Below are 15,178 nucleotides of genomic sequence, written 5' to 3'. Positions count from 1 at the left end.
AGTACTTTCTTTTTGAACAGTCCGTCCCAAGCACTGCATACAGTGACAGCAAAACTTCATTCTAACAAATCTCTATGGATACGTGTCAAACCAGTTCTAGAGTAAAGAGCTCAGGAGAGCTTGGGGAAAGCCAGTTGGAAGGTGATTTCACTTTGCAATGAATATGGAATGCAACACAACTTTGGTGGTATCCACAAGCTGTTGCCTTGCCCTGAAGCTGAAAGCACAGGAATATCTGCAATGGCACAATTCTGATGCAAGCTTTTCTTTTTCTTCCCAGAGATGGTATTTTTGGTCAAATGCTGGCATATACTTACCCTCCCCAATTCCTAAAACTCACATCAACCTTGTGTGAGAAATGAATGCCTTGGGAGAAATAATTTCCTTACTGTCTTCTTTTTTTCCAGCTAAATTGCATTTTAATTCCACTTTTCCTCCTTTGCTTTCTTTCTATTTGCATCTTAATAGCTGCCATAGTAACAGCTACCACCAAAATAAGGCCAAAACTACGTAGCTGTTGAAAGCTTCCCCACTGGCAGCCTTTGATCCAAGTGATCAAGCTAGCTCCTTTCAGAAGCTTCCCCTCTCAAATTAATTATATAACTAAGGAGCACAAAAATAGGCCCTGAACACACAACAATGTGAAAAATTAAGCACAATTAGGATCGAGCTAACCAACTCAAAATTCTTGAGAGCACTGGCTCTATTCATTCTAGGCAGTAAATTAAGCTACAAGCCATGGTCCAAATTGTAAGCAGAGATAAACAAATGCCTACTGCACCTAACCCTTTGAAATCCTTGTCTGCACCTACATACAGAATAGCGACAGGTTTCTCAATAAGGGCATCATGCTTCTTAATTTAAAGTCAGGTCCTAAGCCATCGTCTATTCTACTGTATCTTTAGGTCTGTACAGCAAAGAGCCTGTCTACAATAAAAAACAGAACCATGATTAAAACAGAATTGTGCAACATGGTTGTGGCCAAACAGGTTTTTCTCTTCCCTGTGTGGATAGAAAAAATATGGTATAATAAATGTTAGTGAACTATGTTTTAACCCTAGGAGAAATCTAGATAAAATGTGCTTTCCCATGCACAGGCAAGAGAGATGATTATTTTTGTGCCGCAGACCAGGCAAAATGGATCACCAAACCCTGTAGTGAAAAAGGACAGTTCTGAAATGCACTGATGTTAACAGGCTGGCTGCAGGCAGATAACTAGTTTTAATTAGTCCCTAAGAGAAAGGAAGGGGAAAAGAGAGAATGTGCAGGAATGGTAACTTAAACATTACCCACAATGGGGGGGGAAAAAAATACAGACCAGGGTTCAAGTCCATTTATGTTGGATAAAGATGGCTTGGAAGATTTTTGCCCCCCAAAAAATTGTTCTTCTTAGTGTGTGTCTACACTACCCACGTTGCAGCATGGCCGCGGCAGCTCTGTGGCGTGGGCAGGGTCGACACACCTTATAGCCGGGGGAGAGCTCTTCTGGTGATAAAAATCTCACCCCAAATGAGCGGTGGTAGCTTGAGCGCCCGGAGCGCAGCTCCCAGAGACGCAGAGCGGTCTATATTGGCGCTTTTCAGCGCTAAAACTCTTGGCGCTCGGGGGGTGTTTTTTCACACCCCTGAACGACAAAAGTTTTAGCGCTGAAAGTGGCAGTGTAGACACAGCCCTAGAAATCCAGGCTCTGCCTACCCGGGGGACTTTGAGAAGTGGAGAAATGATGACATCACAAGAGAGTGAGGCTGAGCAAATCAGGGGAGGAATTGTTAGTCAAATTTCTAAATCTTTGTTTTTAAACAAACCTATTGAACTCCAATGCCTAATTGACATTTGGGGAAAACGTGTTAAAATTCACCATTCCCACCCCTTTTCGATTCAGGTGAGAGAAATCACAGGCCACATCCATCATGAGGTCATTCCCCAACCCTACAGATCATCGGTAACATTCCTAAGGTCTTTAAGGTAAGAAAAACAAGCAGGAAAGAACCACACCCTCACAATCCTTTCAGTCTTTCTTTATACATATAAAGGCATAAACAATTATGGTTTAAAATCCTTTGCCCGGGACTGACTAGGGGAGGACAAGGGATCTAGGACATAGAGCCAGGGATGGGAAGAGACAGGACTGAGGCAGAGACCGGGACAGGTTTAAGGCACATAGGTTGGGTCTTGCTTGGACGCTTAAATTGCTCATGACAGTCTCAAAAAAATCAGGGCAGGTACATTTGGCATGTACGCCTTGGTCTTTGCCTCAATGCCCAGAGATAAGAATAGACTAGCTCAGCACCCGAATACTGGGTTTCATTCTTCATACATCCGCTGCCTGTCTGGGTTACTATCACCCCTCAGGGTCCTACTGTGTTTGCATTGCTTCCTATGACTATGTTCCGCAGACGTTACGGCCAGAAGGGACCATTATGATCACTAGCCTGACCTCCTACATAAGAAGCCAAAGAACCTCACCCAGCACTTGCTGCAGTGACCCCATAACTTCCGGTTGAATTATACCACACATTTTAAAAAGGCATCAAGGCGCACAAGCATTATTAAAGAAGGTCAGTGGGTTAGCCTCTGTGGCTAATGCCTCTGTTTAAAGCGGACTGCAGCAGCAAATTTGTCCTACAGCTACTCAGTTTATTTCAAACCAGTTCTCTCCAGCAGAGGTATTAAACATCTAGAAATGATAGAAAATGGCCCATAAGGAATAACTATCAGCCTGGGGCGGTCTGGTAGATCTCACCCATCTCTGACTTCCACAGACTTATGAACTGATGGCAACATTCATTGTTAGTTTAACAGAGCTTGCCAGGATTCAGGATCCACGGGCATCCTTAACTGTGGCATTCCCTGAGCTTTGAGTGCTTGACTGTGCAACCTAAATAGCATACTCGCAACAGAGGGTTTTGTAACAATTTTCCAGGGTTTTTAAAAAAGAGAAAATTGTAAAAAAACAGATTCCATCATGTGGCATCGTGTGGACATCCACATGGCTCATCAGCAGGGTTGCCACTTTTAGATGTACTGAACAGACCTCCACCACATGAGCTAATGGAGTAAAACTGATAGCAACAGTAGCTTGTCAAAGCTGTCCCTGCCCCACTTCAGTCCTGTCTCTGCCCCATCCCTCACTCCATGTCCCAGACCCATTCTCCTCACCTAGTCAGTCCCTGTCTTCTTGGGCTTCTCACCACAGTTCTAGGCTCCCCTTCTCTGGCTCTTTGCCCAGACCCTTTTTGCCCAATGGGGCAAAAACTGCATGTCCCCTGTGCCTATGTCTTAGGAGACAGCCTTTAATTACATGATCACATACTATTTTTCCCACAGGATCCCTGCCTCTCTCAGTGTCTGGGCTGGACCGTGCTCACTTAATGAGCTCTTTCAGATTTTGTTCTACCCTCACTGCTCAATGTGCAGCTGCAGGTTTATTTAGCGCCATTTCTTAACTTCTGAGTGCTCGACTGAAACTGTAATAACGCCCTTCTAAGATGGCATTTTGTAGTCATTTATCTACCCTCGCTGTATAAAGCAGTGTTTCTTTCAGTGGCCTTCAGGGGAGGGATGACCCAAGCTTTCATTTCAGTCCTATTCTCTGTCCTTAAATCCTTTAGTCTAAAGAGGTAGCCAAACAAAATAGTTTAAGCTGTCTTCTTTTAAAGCCCCTCCATCTTGGGGCACACATTAAGGCCACTTGGTGGCTTGGCCCTTCCATTCTCAAATGGTGTAATATTATTGTTATTCTTTTGTATGACTTTAGTGCCTTGGAGCCAGGACCCCATTTTGCTGGATTTTTAGTTTGCTCATGTGCACTGAGTAGGAAGAACAGTTAGTCTACGTACCTGGCTTTTTCTTCCCTTTCTGTCCTGGTACCATTTCTGTGGGTTCATGAGCTTTTTTCATCAACATGGAGAGTGTCGCGTCATGAGCTCGAAACAGATCCACCACCTCATGTAAAGCAACATCTGTGATCAGATCACAGCTCAGTACCAAGACATCAGTCTGCCAAAACACAGAAGAAAAAAACAAACATTTCAAAGACACAAAATACCACATACTTGTCAACTTGGGATGCCTTAGCAACAAAGAGTCTGTAATGTTTCATGGCTTTCTCATTTGAGATCCACATTAAGCCACCAGACAGAGTTCCAGGTGTATGTTTTTACTGGCATGAAGAGGATATCTAGTGGTAAGGTTACTGAATTTGTTACCATTGCCAGCACACTGCCAAGAATGGGACATAAAGCCCATGGAAGCATCCAATTTGTCATCCTCTCTTGGCAACCCAAGGAGCAGGATTATGGACACACAGATGAGTTCACAGCCTTCAGTGCTGCCATTAAGTTCTGCAACACTTACCATGGCTATATTAAGTTAATTAATAATAATGACCTTTCTGGAGTAATCTTAGTAGTTAACTTCCCATCTTGCCTAAACAATTTAAAAATGTATTTCAATGAAGTCACTCTTATTGGAAAAATCAAATGCTGGACAAATCTGGCCCCTGATTTACTCAGACATCACACCTCGGTTTGCTCACTTTATGAGTATGCCTTCTAAAAGCCAACATCATCCTGCAGCAAATTTTAATAAGCAAACTCCTATTACATTTAACTTTGATCTCAAAGGATCCCAAAGTGCATGGCAAACTATACAAGAGAACCACTTCACTCACCAGTGAAGTACAGCCACTTCTGAGGTGAAATACGACCGATTCCCCGCTATTGCCAATTACAGATACGCATGTCAGACCAGATGCTCTCTTGTTTAGGATCCGCTTTCAATTTCCTATGAGTGGCAGAATACCTACTTTTCCAAAACCAACTAGTCAGACAGCTATCCTCACCTCATTTAAATTGCTCCTAACACCCTATTTCTAGAGTTTTGCCAACAGAAAAATTAGTGAGTTTGGACTTTATTTATTAAATTCATTAATTATTTTGCTCCTAAATGGCATAATCACAACATTATGTTTCAGGGACACAGTTCTTCTTCCCTCCCTGGTGTTTGTTATTTTCATTTTTTCATCAGTCCATCATTTACTATGTAAGCTCTATGGCACAGAGACACTGATGTTTTTTGTGAAGCTCCTACCACATGACACGTCACGGTGATAGGAGTTGAATTACTTCAGCCAATATTCCTGCTTTAACTGTGACCACCACATCAATTCAAAGAGAAAACATGAGTGTGCACTTTTTCGTTTGGATGGGATTGCAAGACAGCCCTTTATCCGATATTAGGAGATACAAAAGTCACAACTAGGAATAACTTTGAGGTCTGATATACTGAAGGGCCTGCAGAGTCTTTCCCCAAAAGGGTTTGGAGATTTTCAGGTGTTCACCTGTAACTTCGGGGAATGCCACAGACTGTGTCACAGCTACAGTGTTAGCAGGCCGCGCATGGCGACGGCTGGTACTGTGCATGGCCATGCCTATCATTTGTAGCGTAGGTTATCTGCACAAATAATTTATTATTATGAAGATTATGGCCCCTTCATTTGAAGGGATAACATCCAGGTTGGAGGTCTGACGGGTCCAAATTGTGACCTACCTCTCTCCGTCTAATATTGCTTTTCAAAATCCAAATTTTATATGGAGGTTTCGCCTAGGAGAAATGCTATGAGTATCTCATCTGAAAAACAAACCAAACAATCCAATGTCAGCTGCCCTCCACTCAAGAGCAACTCTACATCCAAACCAATATGTGCAAGCAACGATTTCAGCCTCCAGCTTTATGACTGCAAAGAGTGAAACACGCAATGAATGTTACATACTCTGAAAGACGGTCAGTCTTTCTAAGCTGTAAAACTTCCAGATATTTGGCTTTCTGCAAGAGCATGAATTTAGTCGCAATACTTTCAAAGAAGGGCAAGGATTTGTCAACGGTGTTTAAAAACAGACCAACTTTTCTTCTTCTACCTGATTTTGTAGAGGGAAAGGAGCCCTGTTTAAATCTAAATGCATTCACAACGATGGTGAATAAAGAGACAGACCAGACATATTGTAAGGAACGACTATCTTGACTTGTAAAACGAATCTCATAATTATTTAATATTTTACTAAGTGCTTTAATCTATCATTGTAGTAAACTGCCAACAAGCCTTTCGTAATTGTGAACAGGCCCCTGGGTTTTTCCCCTCTCTCACTTTAGGACGAGCTTTTGCAAAGACTGAATGCAAGACCCCTGAGGAGCACAGGGGAACAGAACCACCAAATGTCTGGTTGCCATCTGTTCTACCCATTTACTCTCCCAATATGTAAATAAACGTCAGCGAGCACAGGGACCAGTGAAACACACAGCTGCTCTGTAAAGCCCACATTTCTGCCTCTCCTCCTGATGAGCAGAGCGCTGGCCTCAGAAGCATGCTGAGAATACACCGTGAAAGGCTCTTTGGGGACTCAACAGCCTCCCCTTTGAAACCCCACTCCCCCCATAAATAAAGCCCTCACTGTCTAATGGATGCACTTTTTTCCAGCATTGAATCCATGAAAGAATACACTAATGGCTGAACGAAAAAATAAACCCTACTAGCACCCTCGGAGAAGTGCGTGTTTTTCTTTACTTTCTTAAGGCTGGTGCAGTAGAAAGAAAACAAATGGCTCAGCTTGTATTTGTTCAAATATGTACTCCACAGACGTACTCTAAGTACAGGGCACAGGCCTGACAAAGCATCGATATAAAGGAGACATACAGTATGCACACATGGGCATTCACGTCCCTTAGCACTCAATTTAATGAATTATGCAAACACTGAACACACAACAAAATCTTAATGAAATTAAATGCAACACTGATTACACCAACCCCAAACTATTATACAAACATGATAAGCAACATGAACTGATTAAAAAAAACAACCCAGCATATGTCATACTTAATAAGCACACACCCTGCAAGCTCAGTCACTACAAGGGAAAGAAAAAAACAAGCAACTTATTATTCAGACTGGGTCGATAAAAGATGAGGTGAAGATAGCCCAGGCAGGGATGATGGTCCAGTGGTTAGAGTGGTAGCCAGGGAATCAGGAGACCCTGGCTCCACCAAAAATCTCCTGTGTAACTTTGGGTAAGTCATTCAGGGCTTGTCTACACAATGCTTTAATCTGTGCCAGCAGGGGGGGTAAATTCTAATGTGCACGAGCATGTGTGCACTAACTGGCTTGTATGGATGCTGCTGTTGTATATTAAAAGTTCCCTGGTGTACATTAATATAGTCCTGTTTCAAAACAGGACTACATTAATACACACTAAGGAACTTTTTAGTGCGTGCCAGCAGGGTCCACGTGGACTAGTTAGTGAGCGAGATGCTGATGCACATTAGAATTTACACCCCTGCAGGGGTGCATTAAGGTACAGTGTAGACAAATCCTTTGTTTCTCAAATGTTTAGTTCCCCATCTGTAATATGGGGATAACAGTACTTCCCCACAATGCATTATAACTGTGATGTATCCGGATACTAAAGGGGGCATGTAAGTATTCATCTTCTTCTGTGTGCCTTAAGGACAGCAATGTTAAATGTCCAAGTCTAGGTTGGCGATCCAATTGATTGCTTCAGGTGATGTGGAGCGGATGGCAGAAATACCATCAGGATATGATCGTTGGGGACACTGTTCACAAGGTGTTCCACAGTTCAGTCTCTTTCCACAGCCGCAAATAGAATGGTGTCTCAGCCGCCATTTATGGAGGAGGTAGGTAGGTGCATCTGCCATGTGATGTGCAGAGGCAAATCACAGTGGATCATTTTTCATGGGGGAGAAAAGCCACTGGTTTCTTCAGTTGGGTCCTTGATCAGCAATTTGTTCAGGACGTGAATCCTTCCACTTTGCTTGCCATCAATCTTTGGGGGAAACCCGGAGTTGTCAAGCTCTTGCACTGCAAGCCAAAAAGGTTTTCTGAATTTGAGTCAGACTCTTGGTATATTATGTAGGTCTTCATGTGTTGAAAGATCCTTGTTCCCTTGAATACAATGGAACTACCAAAGGATTCTCATAATAAGTAAATCCCGCGCAGCCATAACAATGCCCTCAGCACAGATAAATTTCCGTGACGACTTTCAGGGAAGGTCGCTGGTGACCTGGTCACCAAGGAAAATGCAAAACCATTTTCCAAACTCTTGGGAAGAATTTTACCATTGCATTGCATGAGATCATTTTGATGGCTTTCAAGAGAAGGGCGTTCCTCCATACGGTGTCATAGGTGGCAGATAAGTATAAGAAAGCTGCCCCAGTCTTAAGTTTTCACTGGAATCCCACCTTGATGCATGTTTTTAAAAGGCGAATACTTGGTCGGTGCAGCAGCAGCCTAATTGGAAACCCAATTATTCATTCAGCAACATTACTTCTACAACCGGCATAAGCCGTGCCAGTACTATTAGGAAAGTATTTAAAATGTATTTATCCATCACACCATACCACACCAGCCATCAACAGGAAGACAGAATGCAATCCAAAACATCAAGATATTCATGGAAGTTTAGATGCCATGGTGACAGGCATCATAAAAAAAACTTTAGTGTGAAGTTCTTGCCAATATGTCTTCTTAAACCCTGCCCACCATGGGATGCCTACACAATGAAGAAAATAAATCCCCAAAAGAGCATCTTAATATTTCAACATGAGATTGATTTAAAAACAGAAAACACATTTTGAAATGGAACTAATTCACAATATAGATCAAAGGAGGCATACAACAACTATATAGTGTGATATCCCTGCCTAAATCAAACCCCTTGGATTTGCTCACACCCTGCATACAATGGACACCGCTAAAAACTCAATGTCCTACTCAGCAGTGATTGAAGTATCTCTCCTGTTCTAATAATAGGAAGATATCAAGGTAACCACAGGCTACTGTCAGGGAATGTTCAGTTTTTAATAGCATCCATTATAGTTTTTCTATCAAGTAAATTTACAGAAAAAGGGCTGGACCTTTGTAGACTAAAAACAGCCGCCTAAACACGAGTCCAAAAAATGAGAAAACATATGCTACACGGAAAATCTCTAATTCAGACAAGATCAGGGTTAAGAGAAAAAGAACAAATTTCAGTAGTTGCATTTACAATTTAAATTAACACATAACCACCGGGGGAAAAAGAAAAGGAGGACTAGTGGCACTTAGAGACTAATCAATTTATTTGAGCATAAGCTTTCATGAGCTACAGCTCACTTCATCGGATGCATACCAGGGGGAACAAACAGTTTCTAAGGGAACTAAAGAAAGACATGTTAAATGCAAAAAATAATTATAGTAATGCAAGATTACAATTGAGATGTTACAGGAACAAAAGGCAGGAAGTTGAAAGGTTTGGTTTCTACAGCAAGCACAACTCAATTTATTTGAACAAATGAAATATTTTGCTTTACTTTATATGGCATTCATACTTTAATATAGTACAGTATAACCAAAATGGGGCCAAGTTACAGTTACTGTTGGAATCAGGTCTTTGATGTTCCTAACTTTTGGGAAGGCAAAATCTTAACGATATGTTGCATTATCATCAGATTTTGTATCAAGTGTCCCTGTAATTCTAAAAATGGAGGAAAGAGAACAGTTCTGCTGTGGGCAACTGCTTCGACTAAGCACCTGCCTTCCATAGGAACTGCATTACCCACCATGGCTCAAGTTAAGAATCTAATTGCATCCAAGGAGATAGCAGAACCTGCTGCCCCCTCAGTCTCTAAAGATCCCCTCCAATAACCACATCCATGACCTTTTTAGGGTATTTGAGGCTCTTTGGCTGCTGCTGTAAGTGCAGCAGGGAATCTGTACGTAACCTTCTGCTTTGATTTTTCAGAATCTATAGGACTTTGTTACTTACTCACTGAAACGTCCACCTTTGATGGGGAATTCTCACTGCTACTCAATGGCAGCATTTAGCACCAAGCCAAGATTTCCTATCTAGTAATAAAATAAAATAAAAAATGGTCACCAGCTGTGCACTGAGCCTCAAGCGCTAGAGTTTACTGGTACTCTAGAACGTTAGCCACTCCTGTGAGTATAACCTCAAGCAGTTTAGGAGGATAAATTCTGTCCTACAAGGTTGGCTCTTTCTAATGGGGACCCAACGCTTAGGCTCTAGCCTGAACATCTGCAATGCAATTTTACAGCCCCACAGCCCGAGCTCTGAGAACCCGAGTCACCTGATCCGGGCCAGCCGTGGATGTTTAATCGCTCAGTAGATGTACCCCAAATCAGAAAACTGTTCTTCCTCAGCGGGCAGGGGATGAAGACTTAAGAAGAGTCCAATCCCTTTAAAAAAAAAAAAAGATATAGTTTCTTCTGGAAAAAGCGGAAGAAATAGGGAAAGTACCAGGAGCCAGGACAGGCCCCTGAACTCCCAGGTGAAGCTGTCTTGAGGCCATGTAACCACTTTCACCTATATAACCTGCCCATTTCACTGCCTGTCCTCTGCCACAGTGAGCTGAAGGAAAGCCATCAAGGACTTGGGAGGAGACCCAAAGCCTGTCCTTTAGTATGGATCATCCTGCCCACCATCTCAGGAGGGATCTCAAGGCAAACACTGTTCTATCTTATCTCAACGTCTCAAGAACAGCCGTGCAAAACTCCAATTTTTTAAAGTTCACACAGGCAGAGAATAGGAATGAATCGTTTCAGCCCAGAGTATATTACCAAAATTGACATCTGGGATGGAAAAGATAACTTAAAAAAAACCCTAAGCACCTGAAAACAGGAGGTTAAGGATGAGCATATTGAGTTCATGAATGTATGCTCTCAAAACAGAACTTCAGTATAGTGACATTATTATTCAAATGTGGGAAACAACCACAAGATTTGAAGTCTGGAAAACATACCTTATAATACATTCATTTCTCTGCTCTTGACAAATGCAACCTTTCCCCACTTCTATACATTCAGGATGCTGCTGCAAAGATCATTTTCCTATGGCCAAGTCAACCCTCTCTTTGCATCCCTTCGCTGGCTAATCCTTCTCTATGCATCAAACATAAGTGACGTCTTCATTTTCAAGGCTCTTCACAGCCCATCCCCACCCTCCCTAGCATCTCTCACTACTTAGATGTTGATTCCTGCCTCCAATTAGCCCATGATACCAGCCTCCATTGCCCACTTGTTCAATTTGTGCTTTCTCCTATGCTGCCCCTATGCTTGCGAGGAGCTGCCCATAAATATCCAGAATGCTACCTCATTATCTTCCTTCAAAACCTGCCTGCAAACTCCTTTCTGTGATGCCTACAAAAAACCTGATGCTGGTTAGGTCACCAGTGGGCTGAGACCATAGCCTGTCATCCTGGCCAATCTTTCTCATTGGGTCCTTGTATTCCCCCATCCATATCCATCTGTTGTCTCCTGTCTGATCTTCAGAGTGCAAGCTGTTTGGGGGTCAGGGATCATCTTTTTGTTCTGTTTTTACAGCATCTTGCACAATGGGGTCCTGACCTTGACCCCTTGATTAGGGCTCCAGGCACTACAATAATACAGATTAATAACAATACAGGAGATCAACTTATTTAGCTAATTGGGGAAAAGGTTAAGAGGGGATTTGATCTCAGTCTATAACTGCTGACACAGGGAGCAGACATCTAATAGTAGGAGGGCTCTGTAATGGAGCAGACACAGGCATAACAAGATCCAGTGGCTAGAAACTGAAGCCAGCAAAATTCAAACTGGAAATAAGAAATATTTAAGAGTGAGGATAAACAACTAGTGGAACAAGTTATCAAAGGATGTGGTAGAGTCTCCATCATTTGGAGTCCTTAAATCACGATTAGATGTTTTTCTGAAAGATATTGTCTAGCACAACCACAAGATGTTGGGCTAAATGCAAGAATCACTAGGTGGAATTGTCTAGCCTGTATCATGCAGGTCAATCCAGATGATTGCAATGGTCCCTTCTGACCTTCAAATCTATGAATATAAAACAGCAGCAGCATGCAAGATGAAAAGACACATAAGTAACAGAGGCCTCGAAGATCATTTCTTCAGTCATTATCAGTTTGATTCTAAAATAAAATACGCTGCTTTTGGGAGGTGCAGGGGAGAAGGAATACGTTTATCTCCCAGATCAAACCCTCAAAGAAGTCACTGTGCAAAGAACAATTTCAGCTTTGCTTTGACGAACAGAAGCACCATGGCCTCGTCAGTTCCACGTTATATTCTAGACCGAATGAATCACTGAGACCTTGAAACGTACTCAACTGTATAGGGCTTTCAGAATGTCCTCCTTTGAACCAAGAGCTATACCTTCCCCCAGAACTGTCCATGATGACATGACTGGCCTGTACAGGAATAAAGAGAGCTGCCAGAGAGATAAATCAAAATTATGGGTGCTCAACCACCAATGTAATCCAACCCATCGTTCTGCTGTATCCACTCTCTTTGAATATTCCTAAACCAGTTTGTTCTCCAGGTCAGCTGTCCAATTTTCCGCCACGTTTGTTATTAAATAAGGCTTTGAAATCTTCATAGTTTTCGTCAACATCATGCAGCTTTCCAGAGTCCTCAGATTTCTTGTCCAAAGTGATTAGTGAGGCCTAAATGACAGAAGAATGCAAGAATTTCTTCAGATAAATCTGGTACTTGGTGAAGTGTCACTTCTCCAGTGTCTGGCCAAGTAAAAACAAATGCAGAAATAGCTAGGTCTCGAGCAGACACACAGCTGAATTCTTGGGCAGCAATTTCAGTTACCCTCAACATGACCTTCAACAAGGTAGAAGACCATGGAAGAAGGGTAATAAGTAAAGGGCATCCTCAATCTCATACCATTGAGATCATGTCTTTCCCCATCATCACCATTTAACTACAGCTGGTAACAGCACCAAACTGCAAATTCAGAAAGGAGAATCCCTTTTGGGGGATCATTAAGAGGACGTGTGTTCATTTTGTTGTCACCTACTCCCCCACTCACTTTCCAACAAACTGGGACTACCTAAACATAAGGTTAACATGTAATTTCCCATTACATCATTTTTATTTTCCTCAGTTTAACTCTTGGATCTCAATTCTTCTGTTTATTTGTGATCAGTTTAGTGCTTATAAAAAATGCCACTCTTCATGATAACCGGAATTGGTGGACAGAGCCCAGCAAAGCAACAAAAGCCTTCACCCCCCAGGTAAGGAATTGGCCAATGAACCCAGAAATCAATCATTTACAGGGAACAAAATGAACGATCAGGGACAGATTGAAGGTCAAAAGATAAAAAATGAAGGCACTGGATGGGGACACCAAGCAGAGAAACCTAGACAATGACCACTGCTCCGAGGTGGCATCGCAGAAGTCCATGTACACCACCCAAAGGAACTGCCAGACTGCCAGTCGCACAGAACAAAGTTCTCTATTTTTCTTGATAACAGGAACAGCATGGACAACTCTCTCATCCTAAATATGGCCCCAAACCTGACTTGAAGGGCCCAAATCTAGGGTGAGAGAATAGTTAGGTCTCCAAGGCTCATTCAACCCTTGGCCTCTCCACTGAGATGGCCAAGAAGGTTGCCAATTACTGGCAGCAGTGTCTGAGATACTGATACATTTGTGTAAGAACATAACAGCCATACTAAGTCAGACCAAAGGTCCATCTAGCCCAGTATCCTGTCTTCCAACAGTGGCCAATGCCAGGTGCCCCAGAGGTGATGAACAGAACAGGTAATCATCAGGTGATCCATCCTGTCTCCCATTCCCAGCTTCTGGCAAACAGAGGCTAGGGACACCATCCCTGCCCATCCTGGCTAACAGCCATTGAACTAGATTGTGTAGACTGTGAACTAACATTGTATAGATTTTTACACGCTCATAACAGCAGAATATCTCCTGGGAACAAGGTCACCAAACTCATTTCATACAAGCCTCTGAATATGCATCAAATGCAACAACTTTTGATCACTACAAATATGGATTTGAACAAGCAACCTAGAAGTGAAAGGTTCCGTATTCCATTATCAACCTCAGAGCCATACAGTCCTTTACTCTCAATTCCTTTAAAACACTTCGTCTGTATACCTCCATGAAAGCTGGATATAAATATTTTTTAATAGAGGAGTTCCAAATGGGATTTATTCAGATTAATTTTTACTTAAGACTTTTTATGTTTAAAATATTCCCATTTCAGTCATATTAATTCTTCCTAAAACACACATTGCAAGAAAATATTTATACAAAAGTTGTGATTTATTTTAAATAAGGAAAACGTTAGATGATTGCAAAGGCTTCACTGATAAAGAGGAAGACTATTTTAACTTCTGCTGTTTATACCATTAAATGAAAACTATAATGGTAGCACACAAAGTCTGCACTGCTATGGAATAAAATCATTAATTTTTCAGGATCACTTTAGCAAAGCTATTTTAATTAGATACTTTTGTAAAGAGTCCACTACTTTTGCAATTCAAATACCATCTTGTTTGTGAAACTCACATGGAAGTGTACAGGAGTGTCTAGATGCAAAAACATATTAACATAGGCAAAAAATATTGACAATTAAAATCTATAAAGGACTTCCAAGTGCAAACAAGCTTCAGAGAGGTACAGTCTAGTGGACTCAGCACAGGACTGGATGCCTGGAACTTTAAGCCCTCAGAACAAGTGATGGGGCCATCTAGTGACTCCCTCTAGGACCTTGCAAATAGCTGTTAAACTCCCTGCTTCATTTCATCTTCCCCACATGAGATTTTGTGAGGACTTAGCATTTGCGAGGCACTGTAAAAGCATCAAGAGTCATCGTAATTATTCACAGCTCTGCAGGTCAATATCAATTGCCTCATGCAAGCTTCTAACATTTTGTTGCTAATCCACAGTAAACAGGCAGCAAAATAAGTAGCCATATCATTTTAAAGGATGGGCTATCACCAGCAGGAGAGTGAATTTGTGTGGGGGGGTGGAGGGTGAGAAAACCTGGATTTGTGCTGGAAATGGCCCACCTGATGATCACTTTAGATAAGCTATTACCAGCAGGACAGTGGGGTGGGAGGAGGTATTGTTTCATATTCTCTGTGTGTATATAAAGTCTGCTGCAGTTTCCACGGTATGCATCCGATGAAGTGAGCTGTAGCTCACGAAAGCTTATGCTCAAATAAATTGGTTAGTCTCTAAGGTGCCACAAGTCCTCCTTTTCTTTTTGCGAATACAGACTAACACGGCTGCTCCTCTGAAACCATTTTAAAGCCGTGCAACTTTGGGGTTGTTGGTTTGTTTGTTTAAGTTTGGAA

At 42.0% G+C, this 15,178-nt stretch overlaps 1 protein-coding gene across 3 annotated transcripts in view; it reads right to left on the bottom strand.

Annotated features, from left to right (window-relative positions):
• LOC140916364 (translation initiation factor eIF2B subunit gamma-like) overlaps positions 1 to 15,178 on the bottom strand; it is a 239,007-nt gene that overhangs the window by 207,454 nt on the left and 16,375 nt on the right. For all 3 annotated transcript variants that reach the window (XM_073357910.1, XM_073357909.1, XM_073357915.1), the window contains exon 4: positions 3,840 to 3,999. In XM_073357910.1, the coding sequence (XP_073214011.1) occupies positions 3,840 to 3,999 (160 nt within the window). The remainder of the gene's footprint in view (positions 1 to 3,839; positions 4,000 to 15,178) is intronic.

This window comes from Lepidochelys kempii, chromosome 8, assembly GCF_965140265.1.
Source record: "Lepidochelys kempii isolate rLepKem1 chromosome 8, rLepKem1.hap2, whole genome shotgun sequence".
In the NCBI taxonomy this organism is placed as follows: Eukaryota; Metazoa; Chordata; order Testudines; family Cheloniidae; genus Lepidochelys; species Lepidochelys kempii.
This window is presented reverse-complemented; position numbering and strand designations above follow the sequence as displayed.